The following is a 24,873-nucleotide window of genomic DNA, read 5'->3' as shown; positions in this document are numbered from 1 at the left end:
TATCTTGTTCACTTCCTGTGTTGTTTGATTCTTTTTTCTTGACTTTCCTAAAGTTTGGAATTTCCAGTTTTTCCTCGTTTGGAGTTAATATTAACATAACTCTTTCAGCTCCATTTTCTGCTGCATCCTTAGCTTCGTGATCTGCCAAATTATTTCCTCATCTTTCTGGGGTCTTTCCCTTTTGGAGTTCCCTAATATGTACTATAGCTATCACTTTTAGGTGATTGTAATGCCTCTAAAATAAGTTCCTCATGTACTAGTCCTTTTCTTCTTGAATTAAGTAATCTTCTTCCTTTCCAAATTTTTTACAGGTATGTACTACTCTAAAGGCATACCTTGAATCAGTATGTATAGTTCCTTTATTTTGTGTTAAATATTCTAGTGCTCTTTTAAAATTATATAATTCACAAGTTAGAGCTTACTAGTTTAACAGTAATTTCCCTTTTTCCATAGTTTGCATGTTTTTCCCATCAACTACTACATACCCTGTATTTTCTCCTTTTGCAAGGAGTTGTATCTCTGTTAGCTGACATAACTCCCAAAGGAATTTTTTTTTTCATTTTTTTTCCCCTGTGCCCAACTTACTGGTTTTTGATCTCATTTTTCAAGATCTTATCTATTCATTGTCTTCCTCTGTTTTTCACATTCACTAACAAGCTAAATACCACTTTTCTTTCAAATACACTCATGAAAATAAAAAATCTTTTTCCTCACACTACTTTCAGTAGCATACACCTCCCTCCAAGGAAATATATTGAAGCTTAAGATACACAATCCACATTACCTATACTTTCATTCATCTACATTCACTCACTTTTATTTCTCACTCACTTCCACACATTCTTTCCCACCCTCAGGACACAGAGTGGATCCCTGTTGACAGAGAATCGCGGGTCCCTGTGGCCCCCCCTCACCTTGGGGTGGCCTCTGGGTCTCAGTATCTCCGGGCCTCCTGGGAGGGCCCTGACTCTGCTGCCTCGGGTGCCGTTCACCTGTGAGGCTGATTTGTGTGTCACTCACACTCTTTAGCCACGGCCCCCTCACACGCCCTGGGGACAATGGCCCCGTTTGCAGGTCACCTGTACCTTATGCCACAGCCCCCACACGCCCAGGAGAACAATGGCTTATTTGTGGGTCACACACTCCTCTTTCCACAGCCCCCCCTTCCCACTCGCCCGGGAACCTGAGGCTGATTTTGTGTGTGACTCACTCTCACACACAACAACACAACAATAAGGTACCTTTTACTTTCACATCAGCTATTAAAACTTTAGGTGTTTCTGGCCAGTCCTGGTGCTCTTGGATATCCCTCAACCCAGCTGTGTTGTGCAACCCCAGATGCTCTTGGGTGTCGTAGTGTCGGGGGGTAGGACGGTCGGGACGGACGGAGACGAGACATCTCTGCAGCCAGGTCATGGAACTTGGGGTTTATTGCAAAGGGCCTGGGTGCAGGGCCCTGCTTGGAGCTGCCAGGCACAGCTCAGAGCAGGCCCGAGAGAAGAGAGGGGTAGAGGGGGTGAGAGAGTAAAAGCGTAAGAGAGCGAGGTTCCCGTTACAATACAATAAATTTTCTGTGTTGAATATTCTATTGCTCACTAACCAATCTAGTACAAGATAGAAATCCTAGAGCGTTTACATACAGCCTATAAGAATCATTACATTACCATACTGTGTTACATTTTAAACCCTTAAAAGTCCTTTTTGGACCCCTTCTGCTGAGCTAGTAGGGTCTGCTCTGACCCTTGGACCTGTCTGCAAGCAGAGGGAATTGTTTCATCAAAAGGGGATTACCTTCAGTTGGGCCACACCATTGTTTTCCAGTTGTTCAGAAACTAAGATATCTCAAAGCTTGCTTTCATTTCAATCTCGCTTGTAGTTTCTATATTGTCAAAGTCTTTTCCCAGACAATCATATTTATAAGGCTTTCCTGTCTCATCTTCCCCAACACTTTGGCATTTTTTTATCCCTCAGCCCAGCTGTGTGCTCCAATCCCAGATGCTCTTGAGGATATCTTCACTCTGGCAGAATTTTGCTCAACCCTGAATGCTCTTGGAATGTTAGTCCCTCAGCCCAGCAGGTTTTAATTCTGGATGCTCTTGGGCACTCTTATCCCTCGATCCAGCAGGTTTTTAGGGTCCTCGTTTGTCCCATTTCCTAGTGGATTGGGCTCGGAAACTCCTCTGCTCCCTTCCTCCGAGGGGTCCAGCCCCTCTCTGGGACCCAGCCCCAGTTACCCTGGGGGATTCTCTCACTCCTGTTAACATTCACTTCATCTCTTTCCTGGCCGCTTACCGCGGAAAGTCGGAAACGCAGCGTGGGAGACTCCAGCACTCACTTGGCAGGTCTGGGACAACCAGCCCTCGTCTCATTCACACACATTCATCCCCCTGTACCTGCTCTCCTGAGAAATACTTACCAATCCCTTTTCCTTCCCGGGTTCTTCGTGCACATTACTACTCTTAGGGGGCCAATTACTGCGGTCGTAGGGAGCCCTTTTCCCTTCTCTTTGTTTTATTTTCTCCTTTTGTCCACCATAACCTGAGTCTGTCGGTCACCCCAGGGGAGACAGAGCGAGGCTGCCAACGGGGCAGGGCGCGCCTTCCCCACTCTGACTCTCCTAAAGCACCGGCAGCGAGGTGTTAGTAACCATCCTCTGCTACCAAATTGTGAAAAATGCCAATCACGTGCTTTTAAAATTTGCAAAGTTTAATGGTAATAAAATGGTTATAAAAAATAGTAATAATATTAGAGTAATAACAATTTGGAGAAATCGAATTAGGACAATATGAGACAACAAATACAAAGTTACGGACGTGTGGGTACCTTTTTCTGGGCAGCACAAGCCTGAAAAAGGACACCCGTTAACACAGGATTAACCATTAAAAACAATAGCCTGTTGCATATTCATACACTTCATACATGATGCATAAATTCCATTCAAACACAGGATTCTGTCTGGTCATTGTCAACTTCTTGCTCTGAAACCTAACAGCAGCTTCAAGGCAGGAAGAAGTTATTTCTTCTGACAAGAGACCAATAAATTCTTTTTCCTTGAAAGATTTAGGTGTCCTGTGGCTGCTATCTCGCTGCAAGTCCTTTCTTTAAAATGTCTCATACCAAGCATAGTTTCTATTTTAACATTTTTTAATAACCTAAAACTATATTTAACCCACTACTTAAGAGAATTAATACAGCAGTACTTTCTAACACAAGACATATAATATTCATTTTAATATTTGGGATAACCCAATCACAAAATATGCATTTTTTACAAGTATAATCCCACTTACTTCCAGTCTCTCCCAGTTTGGTCCCAGCTGTCTCCAGCATGGTTCCAGTTGCTTCCTTAATCAACTCAGTGTGTCCCAGTATGATGCCATTTGCTCCCAGTTGCTCCCAGTCAGGCCCAGTATGGGGGATGATGTGCAAGGTGTGCTCACTGTGACACTCAGTTCCTCCCAGTATTAGTCCAGTCCCTCCCAGTATGATCCAAATATGAGCCCAGTGTGCTCCCAGTCTCTGCCAGAATAAACCAGTTTTGCTCTGCATGGTTCCAGTTCCTCTCTTTCACCCTCATTTTCCTTCTAGTCAGTCCCAGTATATCCCAGGGTACCCCAGTTCCCTCTACCATCTTTCCAGTTCCTTCCAGTATGATCCCATTTGCTCCCAAGCACTCCCAGTCAGCCTCAGTGTAGTGGCACTCAATGTCAGTATGATCCTAGCCATCCTCAGCACCATCCCAGTTCATCCCAGTATATCCCATTTACCCCTAACATGGTCTCAATTGCCCCCCCCAGGCTCCTGCTCACTCCCAGTGTGATCTCAGCATGATCCCAGTATGATGGCATCATGGAGTCAGTACAAACTCAGTACAATCCCAGTATGATGCCAATAGGATGTCAATAGAAAGCCAGTAAAGTCCCAGTTGCTCCCAGTATGATCCCAGAATGATCCCAGTGTCCATCAGTGCGATCACAGTCTGCCCTGGCATGGCAATATGATCCCAGAATAATGTCAGTACAAACCCAGTACAGTCCCATCATGATCCCAGTACGATCCCAGTATGATGTCAGTACAAACCCAGTATGATCCCAGTATGATATCTGTACAAGCCCAGTACAGTCCCAGTCACTCCCAGTACGATCCCAGTCCAGCCCAGTCCCTGGCAGTGCTGCCACTGCTGGGATCCCCCAGCCCTGTGTGCGTTCCCCCCTGGCGGATATGGCGAGAGGAGCCCCAAGGGCTGGCAGTGGCCAGGCAGGGTCCCCAGCAAGGCCCAGTTTGGATGTGCAGCCCCCAGTTTGCCCAGTTTGCCTCTCCTTTGGCCCGGGCCGGGTTCCCCCCGCCCGCAGTGGCTGGGAGCAGCCGAGAGCCCCGCGCTGCCCATCCTGACCTGTCCCAGCTCCATCCCCGCTCCTGCTGCGGGCTGCGAGGGCTGCGGGAAAGGGGCACCGAGGGTGTGGCTGCTGCTGGGGGAGGAGGAGGAGGGAGGGAAGGGCAGGGATGGAGGGGGAGGAGGACGTGGGGTTAGGGAGGAGGAGCAGGGGGAGGGATGGAAGAGGAGGGATGAAGGCGGAGAGAGAGCAGCGATGAAAGAGGCGAAGGAGGTGGGAATAAGACAGAGAGGGCGGACGAGTGCAGGGGATGGAAGGGGAGAGGAGTGGGAGGAAGAGGAGGGACAAAGGCAGATCGAGGCTGAGCTGGGGTAGGGAACCACGCAGTCGATCCCTGCCTGAATTCGCAGCCCCCACCTGTGGGATCCTCATCCCCCCAATCGCGCCGGTGAGCGGGGAGGGGGAGCTCGGCCCGGATATCCTGGGGGGTCCCTGGGTTGGGGTTTTTGGGGGGATGTTTGGAGAATGAAGAAGTCCAAGGCTGAGCAGGAAAGGCCCCTTGGGGGGACATCGGGGGGTGGCGGTGGCGGCTGCCGGCAGAGGCAGCCTGGAGGAGCAGAGCCCTGTGTCCCCCAGGAGCCCAAAGTGGGGAGCCCAGAGAGGGGGGAGCGGCACCATTGGCGGGAGCCTCAAGAGCCTGGAGAGGGGCAGGGGGGACTCCTTGGAGCCGCTGCAGCCCAGAGCAGAGAATGAGGGGAGAAGGGAGCCCGGGAGCCCAAACAGCCCCTGGATCCCGAAATGGGGAGAGTGAAGCGGGGGGAGCTTTTGGCATTGCTGGGACTGCCAGCAGCCTGCACAGGGCAGGCACCGAGGAGAAGGGGGACCCCCAATCCAAGCGTGACCCCCAGCAGCTGGGACAGGGGGAACCCCCGAACACTAAGGGGAGGGGCCAGGGATGGGGAACCCCTGGGAGGCTTTTTCCGGGCTGAATCGTGGTGTTTGGGAGGTTTTTCGGGAGCCCAGAGTGCCAGTGACTTGTAGAGATGGACTTGGGCAGAGGCACTTTCAAACTCACCGTGCTCATCCCTTGTTTTCCCCAAACCAGGATTTCCCATTGCCAGCTCCTGGGAGGCTGCGAGGAAGAGGAAGATGCCCCAGGACAATGAGGCAGGTGAGGAGGAAGTCAGTGTCTCTTGAATGCTTAAAATCAGATGGTTTTGGGAAAGCTGCGAAAGACAAGCCTCAGACACATTAGAACTGATTTGAGCTTTGCAGCAGCCAATAGAAAAATTGTATAAGAAGTAGAAAGTAAGGAGAAATAGAACAATGGTCTGTGCATTAACACTTATCTAGAATAACTCCCTAACCTGCGGAAAAGTATATCTAGCAAGATATTAGGAAGATTCAAGCTTAATAATGGAGCTCTGTGCATTGTTTTTTAAGGCTTACAAGCAGGTATTGTACTTGAAATAAGCAAGCATTGTTTTAACCCTCAATGTGCTTATAGTGCTTGGATGGGACTACTGTCAATATGCTTTTGCTTTGTGTGATTGGCCAAAAACCTTTTAAAGTAAGTTTTAACATGAAGTCCTTTGTCTGCTACCTGGGAAGTGAGCTACTGGCATCTTCCCATGGTCATAACCAAATAATGAGGCAGATGGTTGGAAAATCACACAGCTCAGGACGCATTCCCAGCAGTGCAGTCCTCTTTGTGATTTGCGCACAGCCCCGAACTGGTGATGAGTGCCCCTTTCCCCTCTGTGCTGCTCCATCTCCCAGCCCAGCACGGCCCCGGCTGCAGCTCAGCCCTGGGGGGATCTCCTTGCCCTTGCCTGTGGCACGGAGGCAAATCCCATCCTGTCCTTGTCCTTCCTCCCCCAGAGCAGGAGCTGAGCATGGAGAGCAGGGAGGACAAATGCCCGCGGCAGAACCTGGTGGAAGAGGCCGTTTTGAGCGGCTCCACGGCACAGGAAGCCAACGGGGAGGAAAAGCCCCGGAGATGCCGCACGAGGAGGGGCTGCAAACGCAGCCGGCGGGGATCTGAGGGGGAAAGAGCCAGCCTGGGCCGGGAAGGTGGCCGGAGACGGAGCCAGAGCTCGGAGCTGGTGCTCCATGAGCAGCTCCATGATGGGGAGAAGCCACACACATGCGTGGAGTGTGGGAAGAGCTTCAGGTGGAACTGCCACCTGATTGTGCACCAGAGGATCCACACTGGGGAGAAGCCCTACGAGTGTGGGGAGTGTGGGAGGAGCTTCAGCATGAGCTCCCACCTTATCAGCCACCAGAGGATCCACACTGGAGAAAGGCCGTACAAGTGTTCCCAGTGTGGGATGTGCTTCAGCCGGAGCTCCATCCTGATCACGCACAAGAGGACCCACACTGGGGAGAGGCCCTACGAGTGTTCCAAGTGTGGGAAGGGGTTTCTGACCAGCTCCGATCTCCTCCGGCACTATCTGAGTCACAGAGAGGAGAGGTCCTTCCAATGCCCCGACTGCGGGAAGGGATTCAAGCACAACTCCACCCTCATCAGGCACCGGTGCATCCACACTGGGGAGAGGCCCTACGAGTGTGATAAATGCAGGAAGAGGTTTCAGAACAGCTCCTATCTCCTCCTGCACTATCGGATTCACACAGAGGAGAGGCCCTTCCGCTGCCCCGACTGCGGGAAGGGATTCAAGCAGAACTCCCACCTCATCACTCACCGGCGCCTCCACACTGGGGAGAGGCCCTACGAGTGTCCCCAGTGTGGGAAGAGCTTCTCACAGAGCTCTCACTTGACCCAACACCAACGGAGGCACCACTAAGGGAAGCCCTGTGAGTGCCCCGAGTGCGGGCAGAGCTTCGTGCGCTGCTCCAGCTCCATCCCCCACTGGAGGAGGCACTTTGGGCACAGCCCTGGTCACTCACATTCCCTGTGATCCATGTTGGGAACACACCTGGCTGCTTTGCCTTTTGGTTTGGCCTCTGCTTCACCTTCATCCTTTAAGAACACCCAAAACTGGGTTAAATGAAGGAAATTCATTGAATATATCTGACGTTGCATAATTTCTCAGTTGTTTTAGAGGGAATTTAGGATTTGGGGACACGTTCTGTGTGGAGTGCTGCTGTTGCTAAGAGGCAGGAATTTGATCTCACCCTTTTTGTGTTGCTAAGAACTCCTCCCCTGACCCCAACCCCAATTCCAGCCTTGGCACGCCCTATAAAAACTCCATGGCCCTTCCTGTGCCCTGTCTTTGGGGGTTAAGAAATGGATTCCCAAAGGATCAGCCCTATTCCTACTGGATTCCAAAGGATCAGCCTCATTCTCCACTGGATTCCTAGAGGACAAAGCTTTTCCCAGTGGATTCCCAGAGGATAAGCCCTTTCCCCACTGGATTCTTAGAGGATTAGCCTTTTTCTGACTAGATTCCAAAAATTTCAGCTTCTCCCACTGGATTCCCTGAGGATAAATATTTGCCCACTGGATTCCCGGAGGATCAGCCTTTTTCACTGGATTCCCAGAGGATTCTGACTGTGTCACTGGGTTTTTTTTGTTTGTACTACTGCATTTGTATTTTTAATTTTTCGTAATAAAGAACTGTTATTTCTACTCCCATATCTTTGCCTGAGAACCCCTTAATTTCAAAATTAATTAATGTAATCATCATCATCATCATCATCAAAGAGAGGGGGTTTACATTTTCTATTTCAGTGGAGACTCCTGAAATAGGGAGACACCCCCAAGGCTGGGCCATGTAAAATAGTTCCTGAAAGATGTAGATTAGTTTATGGATATGGATGAGGGTCTATGAATATGCAACAGGCTGATGTAGTTAAACCAGATTAATTAAGGGGTGTCCCTGAAAATAACTGGGGGGTCTTGGTGGCCATAACAACCTTTGCTTTACGGTCCTTTTCTCCCATTACATCAGCCTGTTACATATTAATAGGCTTTTCGCGTATCCATAAACTACTTTACATATTCCAGGAACAAAATTGGCTTCATCCTGTTTGGGGGTCCCATCCCCCTCCCAGCTCAATTTTGGGGTCCCGCCCCCCTCTTTTCCCTGCTCTCCCTCCCCTTTCCAATCGTTCCCCCAGTCCCCTTCCCCGTGTTTGGTTTTGGGGGCTCCAGGCCCTTCCTGCTCCGTTTTAGGGTCCCGACCCCATTTTGGATTAATTTGGGGTCCCCAGCCCATCGCCAGGATCCCCTTCCCCCCCCCACCAAATTCCGCTCCTGGCAACTGATGAGTCATCAGCGAGACACGCTCTGATTGGCTGGAAATTGCACCCTTCCCCTTCCCCCGCGATCTCTTAATATTTACCGCAGTGAAAGGCCTTAGTGTGTACCGGGCAACTGATGAGTCAGAGTCGGGCCGGGCGCTGATTGGCTGAAAATCACTGATCGGGGCCAGTGCTCTGAGTTTGTGCCCAGCAAGTGGATCGTCATCAGTGCCGCGCGTTCTGATTGGTCGGGATCTGTTTATGGGTGGGGACCGGAGGAACTGGGGTTTCTTGGAGTTTCTTTGGGTTAATTTAGGGTTTGTTTGGGGTTTATTTGGGGCTATTTATGGACTAATTGGGGTTTCTCTTGGGTTTTGCTTGATTTATTTCTTTTTATTTGGTGTTATTTGGAATTATTTGAGTTTATTTGGAAGTATTTTGGTTTGTTTGGGTTTATTTGGGCTTCTTTGGGATTATTTGGGGTTCTTGGGAGTTATGTTGGTGTACATGGGGTTTTTTTAGGTGTACTGGAAATCATTTGGGGGTCTTTGAGTTTAATTTGGTTGTTTTTGTTTTTTTGGGTTTTTTTTTTTTTTTTTGGGGGGGTTATTTGGGGCATTTTCAGGTATTTGGGTTTTTTTGGGTGTTCTTTGGGGCTTATTTCGAGTGTTTTGGGGTTATTTAGGTTATTTGGGGTCATGTGTGGTCAAAAAACCCGGGAATGTTTCTCCTGTAAAAAAACGGGAATTTTTCGTGAAAAATCTGAGAGTTTTTCCACAAAAAACCGGGAAAGTCCTTTAAAAAATCCCAGACTTTTCCCAGCCAATAGCAGCGCGCCCCACCCCAAACCATCCAATCACCACGCTTCATCTCCCAAACCAACGAATCATGGCGCACCCCACCCCAAACCAACCAATCACCGCGGGTATTCCCTCAGGAACACCGGTCTTACCGTGCGCGGATCCAACCAATCACCGCACGCCTCCCCACCGCCCGCCTCTCGCGCGCCGAATTAACCAATCACCGCAGGTCTCCCCTCAGCTACTCCCGCCTCTCTCGAGCTTAACCAACCAATCACCGCGCGCCTCCCCTCGGCAAAGCCCACCTCCCTCGCCCCTCTCCTGTCAATCACCGCGCCCTCTATCACACCAAGCACTCACTGGGCGTCTCACCTCAGCAACTCCCGCCCTCCCCGCCCCTCCTCAACCAATCGGAGCCGAGCCCAAAGCAGCGCCCCCTGACCACCGGCTGGGTATGGAGCGGGCGCCCCCTCCCCCCGCTCCCCCGAGACCCCCTCAGGGACCCCCGAGAGCCGCCCCGGGCTCGAGCGGGTCCTGCGGGAGGCGCTGGAGAGAGCGGGGGAGGCGCTGGGAGAGGACGGGGGGCTCCGGGAGCTGCTGAGGAGGCGCAGGGACAGGTGAGGGGTCCTGGAGGGGTCGTGAGGGGAATTTAGGGAGGGGTCTTGAGGATGTTTGGGGGGGGATTTGGGGAGGGTCTGGGGGGAACTTGAGGGGGTTTTAGCAGGGTCTGGGGGTGCTGGGGGGGAATCTGGGGAGGGGTCCTCGGGGGGTGTCAAAATCCGTCCTCACGGACGGGTTTTGTGATGGTTCATGGATTTGATCTCAGGGTGCAAAAAGAACCGACACGGTACAAGGGGGTTTGCAATGATAATCGAAACAAATGCACCTTTACTGAATGAGCACAGCAAAATGCGATAGAGGGATTAAGGGAGAGAAAAAGACAGGGGGAAGAGAGAGGGAATAGGGCTGCCAAATGTAGAGACAAAGTCCTTTGGTCCAGTCCAGTCGAGGACCCGCCTGTTGCGTCGGGGAGATCTCGAAGTCTCGCTAACTCAGAGGTTTTTATTATGATAACTCTATTGGAAATTGCGCGGGGGGGGATACAGATACAATAAGGAATAGATGTAACAGGTAGTCCATGCTCTCAGCAGTAATCGAGAGCAATTGTCTTCTTGGTCCAGCGGTCACAACCTGCAGGCAAACATCTCGCTTTGGCCAGCTTGCCTCCCCCACACACCTGCCCCAGGCTGGGGGTTTCAGTCCCTGTCCTTGGAAGGAGCAGAGGGGCCTTTTCACATGGGGGTTCCATGTCTCAGTCCTTGATGGAGAGGCTCCTTCCATCTCAGTCTGTCTGTCACGGTGGTTGTAAAACAGGTGAGGGTCTTCTGTGGGGGGACCACCTGAAACTCAGGAGAAGTCCAGCCAGGCCAAGAGGTGGGACAGCTCCCAAGGCTGTTGTTGCGAAAAGGGCACGGTGCCCCGTTCTTCTCCTTGGGCTCAGTGTAGCATACAGCAAACAACACCTGTGAGAAAAATGGCTTAGCAATGCTCTCAGATCTAGGGCGTTGTTGGCGTGTGACTTTCTCCTTTGGAGCCAGAGATTTAAGACAGGGGTGGTCTTTTCTTAGTGGTCCCCCAATGACGATCCTGAGGCAGACGAGGGAAAATTCGGAACCGACTCTTACACCAATATAAAATTATTTTTTAAATTATATAAATTTAAGTTGTATGGTGTTTTCATAAAATAAAATAACATTTTATTAAAATTAAAAACTATTATTTTAAATTAATTAGCTATGCTTAACAAGGGTTGAGCTCTCCCTCCCTGCTCAGTGCAGGATGTAGGGAGGGGGCAATGCTGATGGGGCCGGGGGGGCTGCAGCTCTGGGGGCATGGAAAAACGGCAAGGTTCTGGTGCTGCTGCTCTTCTTCCTCCTCTTCTTCTTCTTTCCAGTTCCTCCTTCCCTCACCTCCTCCTCATTTCTTATCCTGCCTCCTTCTCCTCCTCTCTCCGGCCTTTCTCCTGATCCTTCCTCTTCCTCTTCCTCTTCCTCTTCCTCTTCCTCTTCCTCTTCCTCTTCCTCCTCCTCCTCCTCCTCCACATCCTCTTCCCGCTCCCCCCGGGCCCAGCCCCCACCCTTTGTCCCCCTCCCTCTTTCCACACCCCTCCCCACCGCCCCCCAATAAACGGCCCCGGGCCCAACTGGGAAGCTTTACTGGGAGCACTGGGAGCAGGCACTGGACGGGGGCAGAGCGCCAGCGGGGCTGGGGGGGACACGGGACCCCCCCAAAATCAGCGGAGCGGGGACGGAGCGGGGGATCCCGGCCGGGCCCGAGCCCACGGGGAGGGGCTGCGGCCGCAGCCGGCTCAGGAGCTCTGTGGGCACAGAAAAGGGGGTGACACCGGGCTGGGGGCCCCGGCGGGAGCGCACACGCTCCGCCACGGCGGGGACGCCACCCCCGGCACCCGCCCTGACCTTCTTGCGCAGGGAGAAGCCGAGCCCCAGCGCCAGGAAGCCCCCGATGCCCGTCAGCATCTTGCTGCGGGCGGCGTCCGGCGGCATCTCTGGGGAGTCCGCAGGGCTCAGCACCCCCAAAACCTCTCACCGACACCCCGAGCCCCTCCCAGCGCCCTCCCTGTCGCCCCCAGCCCAGCCAGGAACCACTGAAACCTCCCCCCGATCCCTTTTTGTCCTGCCCAGGAGCCACCAAAGCCCCTCCCGTCCCTCTCAGCATCCCACAGCCCCCTCCCAGTTGCCCCCAGGACCCCCAAAGCCTCTCGCAGTCCCTTGGCAGCCCCAGCAGGACTCAGCCAGAGCCCTCCCAGGCTGTGCCCAGCACAACCGAGCTCATGGCGAGCCCCGCTTTGCCATCGCCGATCTCCTTCCAGCCCCTCGGCGCTCCCTGCGATCCCTCCCAGTCACACCCAGCGCCCCCAAACTCCCTCCCAGTGCCCACCAGGACCCCCCCAAGCCCATCCCACCCTCCCCAGCATCCCCCAAACCCCTTCCCAGCCCTTGCCCGGCCCCTCTCCCACTTCCAGCCCGGGTCTCTCCATCTCCCTCCCAGTGGCTCCCAGCACAGCCCAGCGGCTCTGCCAGCGCCCCCAGGGGCTCCCCCGTACCCCAGTGCCGCCTCAGGGGCTGCTCCAGGCTGACGTGCTCCACCTGGCAGCTGTAGCTGAGCCCGCGCCGGGGCGGCGTTTCCAGCAGCACCAGCAGCTGGTAGGTCCAGTCCCCGTTGGGGAGCACGTCGGTGGCCACCACGTGCTCCGAGAGCTCCTGCTGGCCCTGGAACCACCTCACCTGGATGGCAGCAGGGTAGAAATCCATCACGGAGCAGAGTAGGCGGCCGGGGCCGGGCTGGGAGCTCGAGGGGGGAACCAGCGAGGTGGACACGCTGGGGGACACTGGGAGAGGGAGAGCGGGGACACAGTGGGATCAGCTGGGGGGCACTGGGAGAGAGAGGGGAGGGCTGGGCTGGGCTGGAGAGGGACTGGGAACGGACTGAAATGGACTCGGAGTGACAGGGAATGGATTGGGGAATGTGGTGGGAGGGACTGGGAATGGGCTCGGATGAATTGGGAATGTGCTGGGAGGGAGTGGGAGAGACTGGGAGGGAGTTGGGTGACACAGAGAGATGGGAAGGAATTAGGGGAACTGGGAGAGAGGGTGGAGGTCTGAGAGTGAACTGTGAATGAACTGGGAGGAGACTGGGAATTGACTGGGAGAGACTGGGGAGGAACTGGGCATGGTCTTGGAGGGACTGGAATGGCACTGGGAGGGATCTTGGTGGCACTGGGAGGAACTGGGAATGAAGTGCGCGGCACTGGGAGGCCGAGTCCGGCGCGAGGCACTCCGCGCTGCGGGTCTGCCTGGCAACAGATGAGTCATGAACATGATGCGATCTCATTGGTTGTCAAGCGTCAACTTTACGGGTCGCTGAAATGGACGCGCGGGGGGGCACTGGGAGGGACTGGGAGGATCTGGAGACCCCGGGGGTCGGCACAAGGAGGGCTGAGGGCTCTGGGCCGATGCCCATGGAGATTTTGAGGGGCTCCAGGGTCACTGGCAGGGCAGGCCCCGAGGGGACGCGCTCTGCCTCGCGCTCACCTCGGCGCTCCGTGTGGAACGGGGTAAAATTCTTGTACCAGCACGGGCAGAACCAGTCCACCGCAGTCCGTCTGTCCTCCATAAATACCGCGTTGCTGTTCCAGCGCTTGGCCAACTTCTCCCCATAGGGGGTGAACCCCACAAAGTGCCCCACGTGTCTGTCGAACATTATGAACTGATCCCGGTTTTAGACGGATCTCTGGACGTACCTCACCTTCTCCGTGCCGTTAATGAAGTAACACTCGGACTTTGTCATCCTTTGGAACACCCCTGTGTGTGCAGAACATAGATCGGGGGGTGCCTCTCCAACACCCTCCCCCAGCACCCGCAGAGCTCCGGGGCCACCCCGGATCCCCACTCCGCACCCCCTGTGGCCCTCGGCCGCCATGGGACCCTCCTGCCCGAGCTGCCGCTTCCTCTTTGCCGCCCTTCCCCCATTTCCCCTTCCACATCCTCTCCCCTCCGACCCCCGGCCGCTCCCCAAATCACTTTGGGGTGCCACTTCTCCATTTTCCCACAAATTCCCCAATCCCCAGGCCCCATTGCGATCAGTTTTCCCCCTCCGCTTTTGCCCGCTTCCCCACCCTCTCCCACCCCTCCCCTCCCGCTCTCCCTTTGGGGGGTCCCCTCCTCCTCCCCCTCCATTCCGGGCTCCCCCCTTCGCCCCCTTTTCCCCCTTCTCCCCCCCGTCCCAGCGCCTCCCGCCCCCCCGCTCACCCGAGAGCTCCGCGCCCGCAGCCGGGGGGGCTCCCAGCACCACCAGTGCTACCAGCAGGGCCCCAGCTGCCGCCCCTCGCCCCATGGCCGGGGCCGGGCAGGGAGCAGCAGCCCCAAAGCAGCCGCGCTGCGCTGGGAGCGCCAGTCCGGAGCAGGGCGGGCTCGGCAGCGCCGCGCGCTCTCATTGGCTGCCGCCGCTTCTGGGCAGCGATCGGCCACAGGCTCTGCCCGGCAACCGATGAGGCAATCCAACGCACCGACCGCTCATTGGCTGCACCGCCTCCTGCCTGCGCTGCCATTGGCTGAGGCCTTTCCGGGACGCTGCAGCCCCGGGCTGGGGGTTTTTTGGGGAGGGGGAACCTTGGGGCGCCGGGCAGGTGGGAGCTCAGGTGAGCCCAGCAATGCGGGCCCAGGTGCGCGGCATCTCAGGGCTGCCCGTGGCGAGCGGTGACGCTGGCCCGATGCCAGGCACCCCCAGAGCCGCTCTGTCCCTGCCCCCCGCAGCCACACCGGGCCAGAAAATGGAACCGAGGGTTCCTGCGTGGGGACAAGGACCGGGAGAGATCCCTCAGCAAATCCCGCACGGGCACAACAGATCCGGCCTGGACACACAGAGGGAATTTATTGCCAACCAAATCATAGCAGCACAAGGAGAAGGGAAAGAAATCTCTCCAACACCTTCCCCCTGCCCAACACGGATCACCCAGAACAGGGGTCACCAGGGCTCTGCCCAACGGGGGTCACTGGGGATCATCCAGCCAGGATCCTCCCATGGGGGATGGAGCTGGAGCAGTGCACGAAGCTCTTCCCACACTCGGGACACTCGCAGGTCCTCTCCCTGGTGTGGAAGTGCTGGTGAGTGACGATCTCTGAATCCCACCTGAAGCTCTTCTGACATTCCGAACACTCCTAGGGCCATTCCCCAGTGTGGATCTTGTGGTGCTTGCTGAGGTCGGATGTCCCACTGAAGCTCTTCCCACATTCCCCACACTCCCAGGGCCTCTCCCCAGTGTGGGTGTTCAGGTGTTCCATCAGGGTGGAGCTGGAGCTGAAACCCTTCCCACATTCCAAGCACTTGTGGGACTTCTCCCTGCCATGAGGCTTCTCCACCAGCTCTGAGCTCTGGCTGCATCTCCGGCCGCCTTCCTGGCTCAGGGCGGCTCTTTCCTCCCCACACCTCCCTGGGCTGGGTTTGCAGCCCCTCCTTGTGAGGGATCTCTGGGGCTTTTCCTCCTCCTCCATCCGGCCACAGCTTGGGAATTACAAACCCTGGTTTGGGGGAAACCAAGGTGGGAGTGCCTTGGAGTAGAGGCTTCTCCTGGCAAGGTCCATCTCTGGAACTCAGCAGGAGTCTTGTGTCCATGAAAATCTCCACACATCAATATTTAGCCTGAAAAAACTCTCCCAGGAGCTCCCTATTGCTGATCTCTCCACTTTTGGGGTTCCACAGGTTTCCTTTCCTTGGGATCACAGGGGTCCAATGGTTCCAGGGGTTCTTCATTCTCCGGCGTCCTGCTTAGGGATGATCCAGGGGCTTTTGGGGGTCCATGGGGTCCCTTCTACCCTGATGTTCTACTTTGAGATCCCAGGGGTCCCTCCTCTCCAGGCTCCCCCCCTTTCCAGTCTGCCGGCCTCCCCCTGCTCTGGGATTGCCCCTCTCTGCTCTCCCCACTCTGGGGGTCCCAGGGGTTCCCCTCCTCTGCTCTCCCGGGGGTCCCCAGGACCAATGTCCTCCCCTGCCCATACTGCGCAATGGCCACGTGGGCCCCCAAAGATCCCCTAAGGGGCTCAGCTTTGGGCTCCTGCAAGATCCAAACCTACACACACAGAGAAAAAAACCTCCCAGAGACACCAGATGATATTTGGGGTCAATTTCACAATCTGCGAGCGCCAAACACACCCCAATAAAAAACCCTCTCAGGGACCTCCCAATGGATTTGGGATGAGCTCCCCCTCCCCGCTCACCTGCAGGACGAGCTGGGGGCTATGGTCCCGTGGCTGCGGTCACAGGGGGCACTGGAACCTCCTGTTCCTCCTGTTCCTGCTCCTGCTCCTCCTCTTCCTGCTCCTCCTTTTCCTCTCTCTGTCCCTCCTCCTCCTCCTTCCTAATCCCACCTCCTCCCCAGTTCCTGCCTTCTGTGTATTTAGAGTGGGGAACCTTGCTCGTTTTTAGAACTAGAACAAAGATCCCAGATGGGACAAGGCTTGCTGCTTTTAGTCAGAAGTATCAGTGACTAAAGGTAACGTTTCCTTTGGTTTGGTGCCGTCCTTATTCCTCCTCAGTGTTCAGGCTGGGCTGTGGGGTGTCCTTGTTTGCTGCATTTTCCGAGTTCCTCTTGCACACTTTGGGCCATAGGCTGTACCCTGGGAGGGTTCTTTGTGCTCCTTTGTGACACAGGAGAACCTTCCAGGCGGTTTCTGCGTGAGCTGCTGCTGGGATGTCACAGGAACAGCGCCACGTCCCCGTGGTGTTCCCGTTGCTGTGGGACACGGAGGCCTCAGTGCCCAGAGTGGCTCTGGGCTCGTTGCCGGAGGATCCTCCTGCCCGAGGCATTCTCAGCAGCCAGCCCAGCCCTGACCGGTGTCCTTCTGTGCTTGCAGGTGTTATGTTTGCCCAATTATTCCATCATAAAAAAACCCCAAACAATATTTAAGGTAGCAGCAATTTTAATTAAATAGTTTAGCAAATATATAAATAAGGGATAATATGGTTCAAATAATAGCGCATAAGATAAAACAACCGCGGGGTACGGAGGGCAGGGTTCAATGACCCTTGCCACTTCACGTGCAAGTTTGCCAAGTGAAAGTCGCCCCTTATGTGCCATGTGTCAATGCCATCTCCTCCTATTTTTGGTTCGTCACTTTTCTGTCTCCGCCCTCCTCACCACCTTTACCACGCATGCGCCACCACTCGGTTTGGTGGTCGCACAGGTCTTTGGGGGTAGTCACTGATGAAGGCCGTATAGTCTTCTTCATTGTCCTTTAATTCACCTTTGGGTTACACATGCGCACCAAGCCAGTATAATGTAAGCCAAAACTAAGATATTACTACATTTTAGCATCAAAGCAATAAGTCTCTTATAGCGGGCATTTTCCTGGGACCCAACCAGATGTTCACTTCTCTCAGTTAATTTTTAGTAACTGTTATCTCTTGCTTTTTCCTCCTATCCTTGAACATCTGCCAGGAGAGGGGGGTAGAGCCCCTCCTCTCCCTTTCTTCTTTGGCATTACAACTTTTAACTGTTTTATTATTTCCAAATATTAATTACTGTATCAATATTGATGACTGTTTCAATTTTATCAGCACGAATCACACCTATTTACCACATTGTTCTCTCTCAGTGTGTGCAGGACCTGGATTTCCTCCATTCCAAGCGGGTGATCCACAGGGATCTGAAGAGCTCCAACATCCTCCTGGGCACGGACGGCTCTGTCAGGCTGGGTGGGTGTTCCTGGCCAGGCACGGCGCTCCCGGGCTGCGGGTGTGGGGCTGCTTCCCAGGGAGGGCCAGAGCCCCACAAGGGCTGCTGGGGGCACTGCCCGGCCCCTGCTGCCAGCTGAGAGTGGCTGCCCCTGCAGAGAGCTCAGCAGAGGAGCAGGGTGCCAGCAGTGCCTTTGCTCTGCCTATGGCCCTGCCAGAGGGGCAGCAGTGGGAATCTAAAGCTCCAAGGGAATCAGTAAAAGCCACTGCATGAAAGCTGAGGGTTTCTTGAAGGGTCCAGTTCCATCTTTCCTTGGCTACAGCCCTGAGGGCTTTTCCAGCTGACTTCACTACTGCACTCTCAGACTGAGAGTGGGGAATCTTGGTGCTTAGTTTCCTCATTCCAGCTGCCTTTGACAGGATTTGTTTCTGTCCTCAGCTGATTTTGGCCTCTGCGCTCAGCTCAGCCCTGAGCAGGACCAGCGCAGCTCCATGGTGGGCACTGCTCACTGGATGGCCCCAGAAGTTGTGACCAGATCTCCTTATGGCCCCAAGGTGGACATCTGGGCCTTTGGCACTGTGACCATCGAGATGGTGGAAGGAGAACCTCCTTACTTCAGGGAAACGGCGGCCATGGTAAGAGGCAAATTCTGCAGTGGCTGCAGAGGCCTGTGAGCACAGGGGGACCCTGCACTGGGAGCAGCAGCTGGAGGTTTCTGCACATGGGAAGGGAATTCTCAGAGGACTCCAGCCTCAGCACAGATGAATGTTCTTCAGTCTCCAGCAACAGTTTGCGTTGGGATTTATGTTGTTGCAGCTCATCTGGCTGTGAGGATGACCTGGAAATGTGAAGCAAGTGCATCAGGTCTAATGTTACCTTGCAAGAAAAACCCACACCAACCCCACATCCCAGCCCCAAACAAAACAAGGTTTCTGCAGGAGCTTCTAAAGGACATTTTGCAAGATGATCTCCCCCCTGATTCTTCTCACTGGGAAACTTGTTGAGAACATGAAGATGATTGTTTAACATCCCCATAGTCTGACATATTTCTTTCCTAGTCCAAGCTACTTTCTCTGTGTCACTAAGCCTGAGCTTTCAGCATCACAAACCTCCTGTTTCTTGCCTGGCAGTTTCTGGGATGGGGCATCAGGAATGCATTTACTTGAGTGTCAGTGGCACTGCAGAGATGACCTTGATGTAAGAATCCTCTGAAATAACACAGGCAAACCACACTGACTCTGGAAAATGGCCTGTAAAGCTGGTGTCCACATTTGGAGAAGCAAAATGGGCTATTTCTGATGGAGGTTCCTACTGACAGAGTCAGCCAATGAAACTGGCTCTCAAGGCGAGATCATTTGCATGTTGCAGTGGCTGTGGCAGCCCCAGAGTTTGGGTTTTTTGGTTGGCATAGCAAAATGAGCTCTGAGCAGCACCTGTGGCAGGGAGGAAAGTGCCCCTGGAGCTGGGGCTGAGGCCCCAGCGTGGATGTGAGCCCGTGTGGGTGTGAAGGGAGCTGGCAGAGCGCAGAGTTTGCTTTCCCTGCAGGCTCGCGCTCTGATCCGGCAGAACGGGACCCCGCAGCTGCAGGAGCCCCGGCGCCTGTCGGCTCTGCTGCGGGACTGCCTCGAGTGCAGCCTGGAGCCGGACGAGGAGCGGCGCTGGGCTGCCCAGGAGCTGCTGCAGCTGAGGGCCAGGGGCTGCAGGGGAAGCAGCAGCGCCAGGGAGGGGTTTTCTTGTGGGGCCCCCTCCGACAGTCTCCAGTCTGGCTGCGTTCCACACGCAGAGCAAGCAGAATCCTCGCCTGCTGTGGCTTGGCAGCTCCTTTGGAGCTCATCTGGGCCTGGTGCCCCACAGCGAGCAGGGACATCTTCAAGCAGCTCAGGGGGCCCAGAGCCCTGCCTGACCTGAGCTTGGATGTTTCCAGGGAGGAGGCACCTCCCACATCTCTGGGCACCTTCTGTCAGTGTTTCCCCACTCTCCTGGTTAAAAAATTCTTCCTTAGATCTAATCTGAGCCTGCTTCCCCCTCCTGAATTTCAAACCATTTCCCTTTGTCCTGTTGCAACAGAGCCTGTGAGGAACTTGACTCTGGAAAGTAACAGTTCATTTCTTTCCTTTGTATCCTTTGGGCAGCACCCATTTTTATCATCAGCCAAGCCTCCCTCCAGCCTGACCCCTCTGATCACTGCAGTGAAGCAACTGAGGGAGCAGCGGAGGAGATGAACCCCTTGAGGACAGCTTTCAGTTACAGTAGTCAGGACAACTAGTTAGTTATGGTAGTTAGCACTGGTAGTTAGTTTATGGTAGTTAGCACTGGTAGTTAGTTATGGTTCTTATGACAGCCTGTTTGTTATGGCAGTTTTTTGAATAAAAACTCTCTTAACCCTCAACTGCCTTGCCGTGTCCCTTCCTCCTCCCGCTGTGCCTCAGCTGCCCGGAGCAATGTGAGGGGAGAGCGGGCCCAGCCTGGCCCAGAGCTGAGCCCCAGCAGAGCCCTGTCAGAGCCCAGAGCAGCCTCGGCACCTGCAGAGTCAGCCTGGAAGGAGGCGCTTGGAGCCTTCTCGGCTGCACCCGGCTCTTGGTTACAAACTGCGTGTGCTGGAAAATGCCACCGGCTCTGCACGAGGGCAGAAGGGGCCCGGGGAAGGCCCAAGCGCTTCATGCAAGGGAAAAACCTCCCCTGGGTCTGTTATAAATAACTGGGTAGTGTTGGCTTTTGCTATTATGTATTGACTTCTGCAAATTTTTCTTAATCACACTGATTTTGATAGAGTACAATTTTGTCGTGGTTTCACTGACAGGAAGTATGGGTTTTTTTTGGGATATGCTGTGGTTACCAATAGATGCTCAGGTTTTGACATTGGCACCTGTTGTAGCCACTGAGGTTCGGAGACACCTCTGAGAACACACAGGGGTTAAAAACCAGAGCTGCTCCTCTGGGAAGCTCTCTTGGGACTTTGAGGGAAAGAGGTCGGATCTCCCTCTCCCGTCCAGCGGGGAGGGGCAGCCATGTGGTAGGCCTGGGCCTGGACAGAGATGGGAGGTGAGGAGGCCCTTGAGGATGGAAGGGTGGAAGAGCGCCAAGAGACATCGGGCAGCCACCCCCCACCCCCCCCCCCAGGGGAGAGAGAGCGAGAGAGCCGGCATCTGAATTTGATAGCGGTGCCAGCCCAGGAGGAGAAGGGGGGGATGCAGCGAGAAGGTGCCCGGCAGGGCAGCTTGGGAGTTCTGGAGCTCCAGACAGGCATGAGACTGAAATTTTTAACCCTTTTCTTGCGTGATAGAAACCTTGCAAATGCTGGTCCTCCTGGAGCTGAATGAGAAGAGAGATAAGAGATGAGATAAGAGGGGATGGGCCACGAGGGAAGTGCAGAAGACTCTTGAGTGGGGGGAGAGATGACGGAGTGGCCTTTTGGCTGGACTTTTCTTGTGTGGCCATAGATGGAACCATTTTTTTCCTGTGACCCAGAGACTGCATTTAGGGGGAGGCAGTGCCTCAGAACCAGGAGGGTTCAGTGTGGGTACCCCTCAGCCCCAGGGATGCAAAAAATTTGGGGGGGACAGATGTCCCCAAGGAGAGACTCTGCCTTTTTGGAGTGAGACAAGGCATCCTTGAAAGACAGCCCTAGAAGCAGCTCTGGTCCATGCACAGTGGTGAGAGCACTGGGCCTGGAAGGAAGGTGTCACGATGGCAAAGGATTTTCCGGGCGGTGCTGAGTGACATGGGAGCACACGAGGTTTCAGCGTGTTTCCAGGGGAAGCCTATGGTGCAAGAAGGACTCCTCTCCTCTTGATGAATTGAAGATTGAGTATTCTAAAGGGTGGTGCCAGACTGAGAGTTGGTGATTTGGGGGGAATGTATTGCATTGGGAAATTTGGTGGGTGGGAGGAGGAAAATGCTTTTGTAAAGTTTTCATTTTCCTTGTGGTTTTTTTTTTTCTTTTCTTGTAGCTTACTTAATAAAGTTTTCTTTATTTCTAAGCAGGAGCCTGCTTTGCTTATTCCTGGTGACATCTCACAGCAGACACCAGGGAGAGGGTATTCTCATGGGGGCACTGGCATTGTGCCAGGGTCAAACTATGACACATGGGAAGGTTGAATGGGAAACCCACTTCTGTCCTGGCAGCACAGGTGCATCAACTCAAGGAGGGAAACACTAACCAAGGGAGTTCCACTAAAGTGAAGGTACCTCTAGCATGTATGCCCAGGAAAGGGGGGCCCTGCCTGTAGCCAGGGAGAGGCACGGAAAACCAGATCTTTTGGACAGTGTGGATCCGATGGCCTGGCACATCAGAACCACAAAAATACAATGTCTTAGTTGATATTGGTGCGCAGTGTACCCTGATACCATCGGGGCATGTGGGGGCAGAACCTGTTTCCATTGACGGAGGGATCCCAGCAATTGACCCTGTTGGGAGCTGAGGTGAGCCTGACTGGGAAGGAGTGGATCCTTCCCAGAAACATCCTGTTGTGACTGGCCCAGAGGCCCCGTGTATTCTGGGCATCAACTTCCTCCAGAATGGCTTTACAAAGACCCAAAGGGACTCAGGTGGGCTTTTGGAATAGCTGCTGTAGAGGCAGAGAACATGAAGCACTTGAACACCTTGCCTGGACTATCAGAAAACCCATCTGCAGTAGGACTCCTGAGGGTAGAACAGCAACAGATACCAATTGTCACCTTGACAGTGCACCGCTGGCAGTATTGGATGAATTGGGATGCCGTGATCCCCATCCACAAAATGATCCATGAGCTGGAGTGCCAAGGGGTGGTCAGCCAAACCCACTCACCCTTCAACAGCCCCATCTGCAGCAAAGTGGTTTGCCACCATTGGCATTGCTAATGCATTTTTTTCAATTTCTCTGGCAGCAGAATGCAGGCCTCAGTTTGCTTTCACGTAAAGGGGTGTGCAGTACACCTGGAACCGACTGCCCCAGGGGTGGAAGCACTGTCCCATCATCTGCCATGGACTAATCCTGGCTGCACTGGAAAAGGGTGAAGCTCCAGAACAGCTGCAGTACATTGATGACATCATTGTGTGGGGGAACACGGTGATGGACGTATTTGAGAAAGGAGAGAAAATCATCCAGAATCATCCCCATTCCACACCTGCTGTGCACCGCCCACTTTTGTTTCTGTCCAGGCACCGCCCCTTTTCCACATCCCATTCATTGCCTGCCCCTTCCCACGCTCCTATTCCAGCCCCCCAGGCCTCTCATCTCCCCATCGGCCATCACTCACTGGGCTCTGCCCCATTTCCCACAGTCCCATTTCTAACTCTTTTCAGTCCCTGCCCCCTCCCTGCTCCGTTGCTCCCCACTGGCCACCCCGAGCAGTCCTCCCCCTCTGTGGGCATGACTACAAGACCGATTGGCATTTATTGAATGGCTCCACGCAGGGTTTTGGAGCCAGCCTGGCCCTGGCAGGGCCCAGTGCAGGCTGGGGATTCGGGGGAGGCCAAGGGGTGTCCTGACACTCTGGGTGGGGCTCATAGATCAGGGCGGTCCCAGCACTTTGGGGGGACAGTGAATGGGGGGGCAGTGAAGGAGGGGTCCCAGTGCATGGGGGAGTAATGAGCCTTAATTGGTCTTATCCTAGGCAAGCTATGACAGCTCCAGAGCTCAGCCCCCAAGGGGACTGAGTGCCAGAGGCCAGCTCGCTCAGACCAAGGCCGCGGGTCAGCCCCTAGCAAGCAGGGAATATTCAGCTCTTATAGAGATTAGCCAGCTCTTATGATTTCAGCTTTGCTTGCTAGGTAGCTTGCCCTTGGCTTGAGGCTCCAGCAGACGGTAGAGAGAGGAGAAGGAGAAGACGCCGGCTGTTCCACGAGTATGGCTTTATTGGAGGGGTCCGTGAAGGGTCTCAGCACTTCTTCTTCTAAGTTAGTAGGGGTACAGTATGCTACTTTTATAGTCTTGGCCCAGTTCCAATCTTGACCAATGGCAAAGGTTAGAGGGACCATAAGTGACCAATAGTAGGGTTAACAAGATATTGCCTTACATGGTTTTAGGGATAGGTTATAGGGCGGATGTCCCTGGAGTCAGGAAGCTTCTTTGCTGCTGTGTCAGCATTTCTATTATTCAGATTCTCCACGGGGCCCTGGCTAAAGCTGTGGGTTTCACCACAGGGGAGGCCCTGGTAAATTCAGGGGTGTCCCTGGTGATAATGGGGTGTAGCCATGATATTTTCTGAAAAACCCTTTCCTTAGGATTTTTTCTCCTGAGAAGCTGAGAGGCCTCAGAAACAAAATGTAAACAATGGTTACCTGCTGCTGTGGAATGCAACAGGCGCATCTGTGATTGATGTCATGTGGTTGTTTCTAATTAATGGCCAATCACAGCCCAGCTGTCTGGACTGTCTTGGTTCTTGGTCAGTCACAAGCCTTTGTTATTCATTCTGTTTCTATTCTTAGCTGGCCTTCTGATGAAATCCTTCCTTCTATTCTTTTAGTATGGTTTTAATATAATATATATAGCATAAAATAATAAATCAAGCCTTCTGAAACACGGAGTCAGCATCCTCTGCTCTTGTCTCATCTGAAGACCCCTGCGAACACCATCACAATGGGGGGTCCCGGTGATAACAGGGCGGGGGCGACAGGAGCGAGCCCCAAGGGACCATTATAATACCATTAAAAAGGCTCTGCAGTGGACAAAAAACCTAGATAGATTATATTGTATTAACAAGTAGATACAAGGAATTATCAATAATTGATATCAATATCAAGCACCATAGCAAAATAATTGTGATCAATTTCAATGTGCAAAAGCCAATACAGAAATGCAAAAGCCAATTATTATATTGCCATTTATAACACAGTTCTGCTGCAGCCACAGCGGAAAGTTGCCTCTGCTGCAAGGCACTGAGGGGGTTCATTCACCCCCTGACTTGCCACCATGTCCCTGCGTGTCCGTGAGTGCCCCCAGAGTGTCCCCAGAGTGTCCCCAGTGACATCACCCCAGGAATTCCCACCAAGAATATCAATGAAAATTGGCAGAAAATTCCCCACTTTTGTCCCAAATCCTGTGCAGAGAGGAGGGAGGGCACAGATGGCATAAGCGATGTCCCCGGTGATGTCACCACCCCCAATGACATCACAGTGGTGACATCACTGTCCCTGCAGCAGATTTGGGATGTCCTCCATGGCTTTTTGGTATTGCTCGGCCACCGTGCTGCTGCTGGGGCCACCATAGGGACTGAAGAGGAGGTTGTGGATGTCCCCAAGTGTCCCCAGCAGGTGATGCATGAACAGGCGAGTGCTGGCCTTCCACAGCTGCTCAGCCTCAGC

At 53.8% G+C, this 24,873-nt stretch overlaps 1 protein-coding gene and 1 pseudogene across 1 annotated transcript in view; one reads left to right on the top strand and one right to left on the bottom strand.

Annotated features, from left to right (window-relative positions):
• Nucleotides 1–24,873, top strand: part of LOC128945574 (zinc finger protein 436-like) — an 84,516-nt gene that overhangs the window by 8,214 nt on the left and 51,429 nt on the right. The window contains exon 3 of the mRNA XM_054289310.1: nucleotides 6,536–7,128. Coding sequence (XP_054145285.1) covers nucleotides 6,536–7,128 — 593 coding nt within the window. The remainder of the gene's footprint in view (nucleotides 1–6,535; nucleotides 7,129–24,873) is intronic.
• On the bottom strand, nucleotides 12,469–14,191 carry LOC128945534 (class II histocompatibility antigen, B-L beta chain-like; annotated as a pseudogene).

Source organism: Melozone crissalis, unplaced genomic scaffold (genome assembly GCF_028551555.1).
Source record: "Melozone crissalis strain CALT ecotype California unplaced genomic scaffold, PUWL_Pcris_2 ptg000066l_1, whole genome shotgun sequence".
Lineage (NCBI taxonomy): Eukaryota > Metazoa > Chordata > Aves > Passeriformes > Passerellidae > Melozone > Melozone crissalis.
The sequence above is the reverse complement of the archived record's forward strand: the minus strand, read 5'-3'. Positions and strand labels throughout refer to the sequence as shown.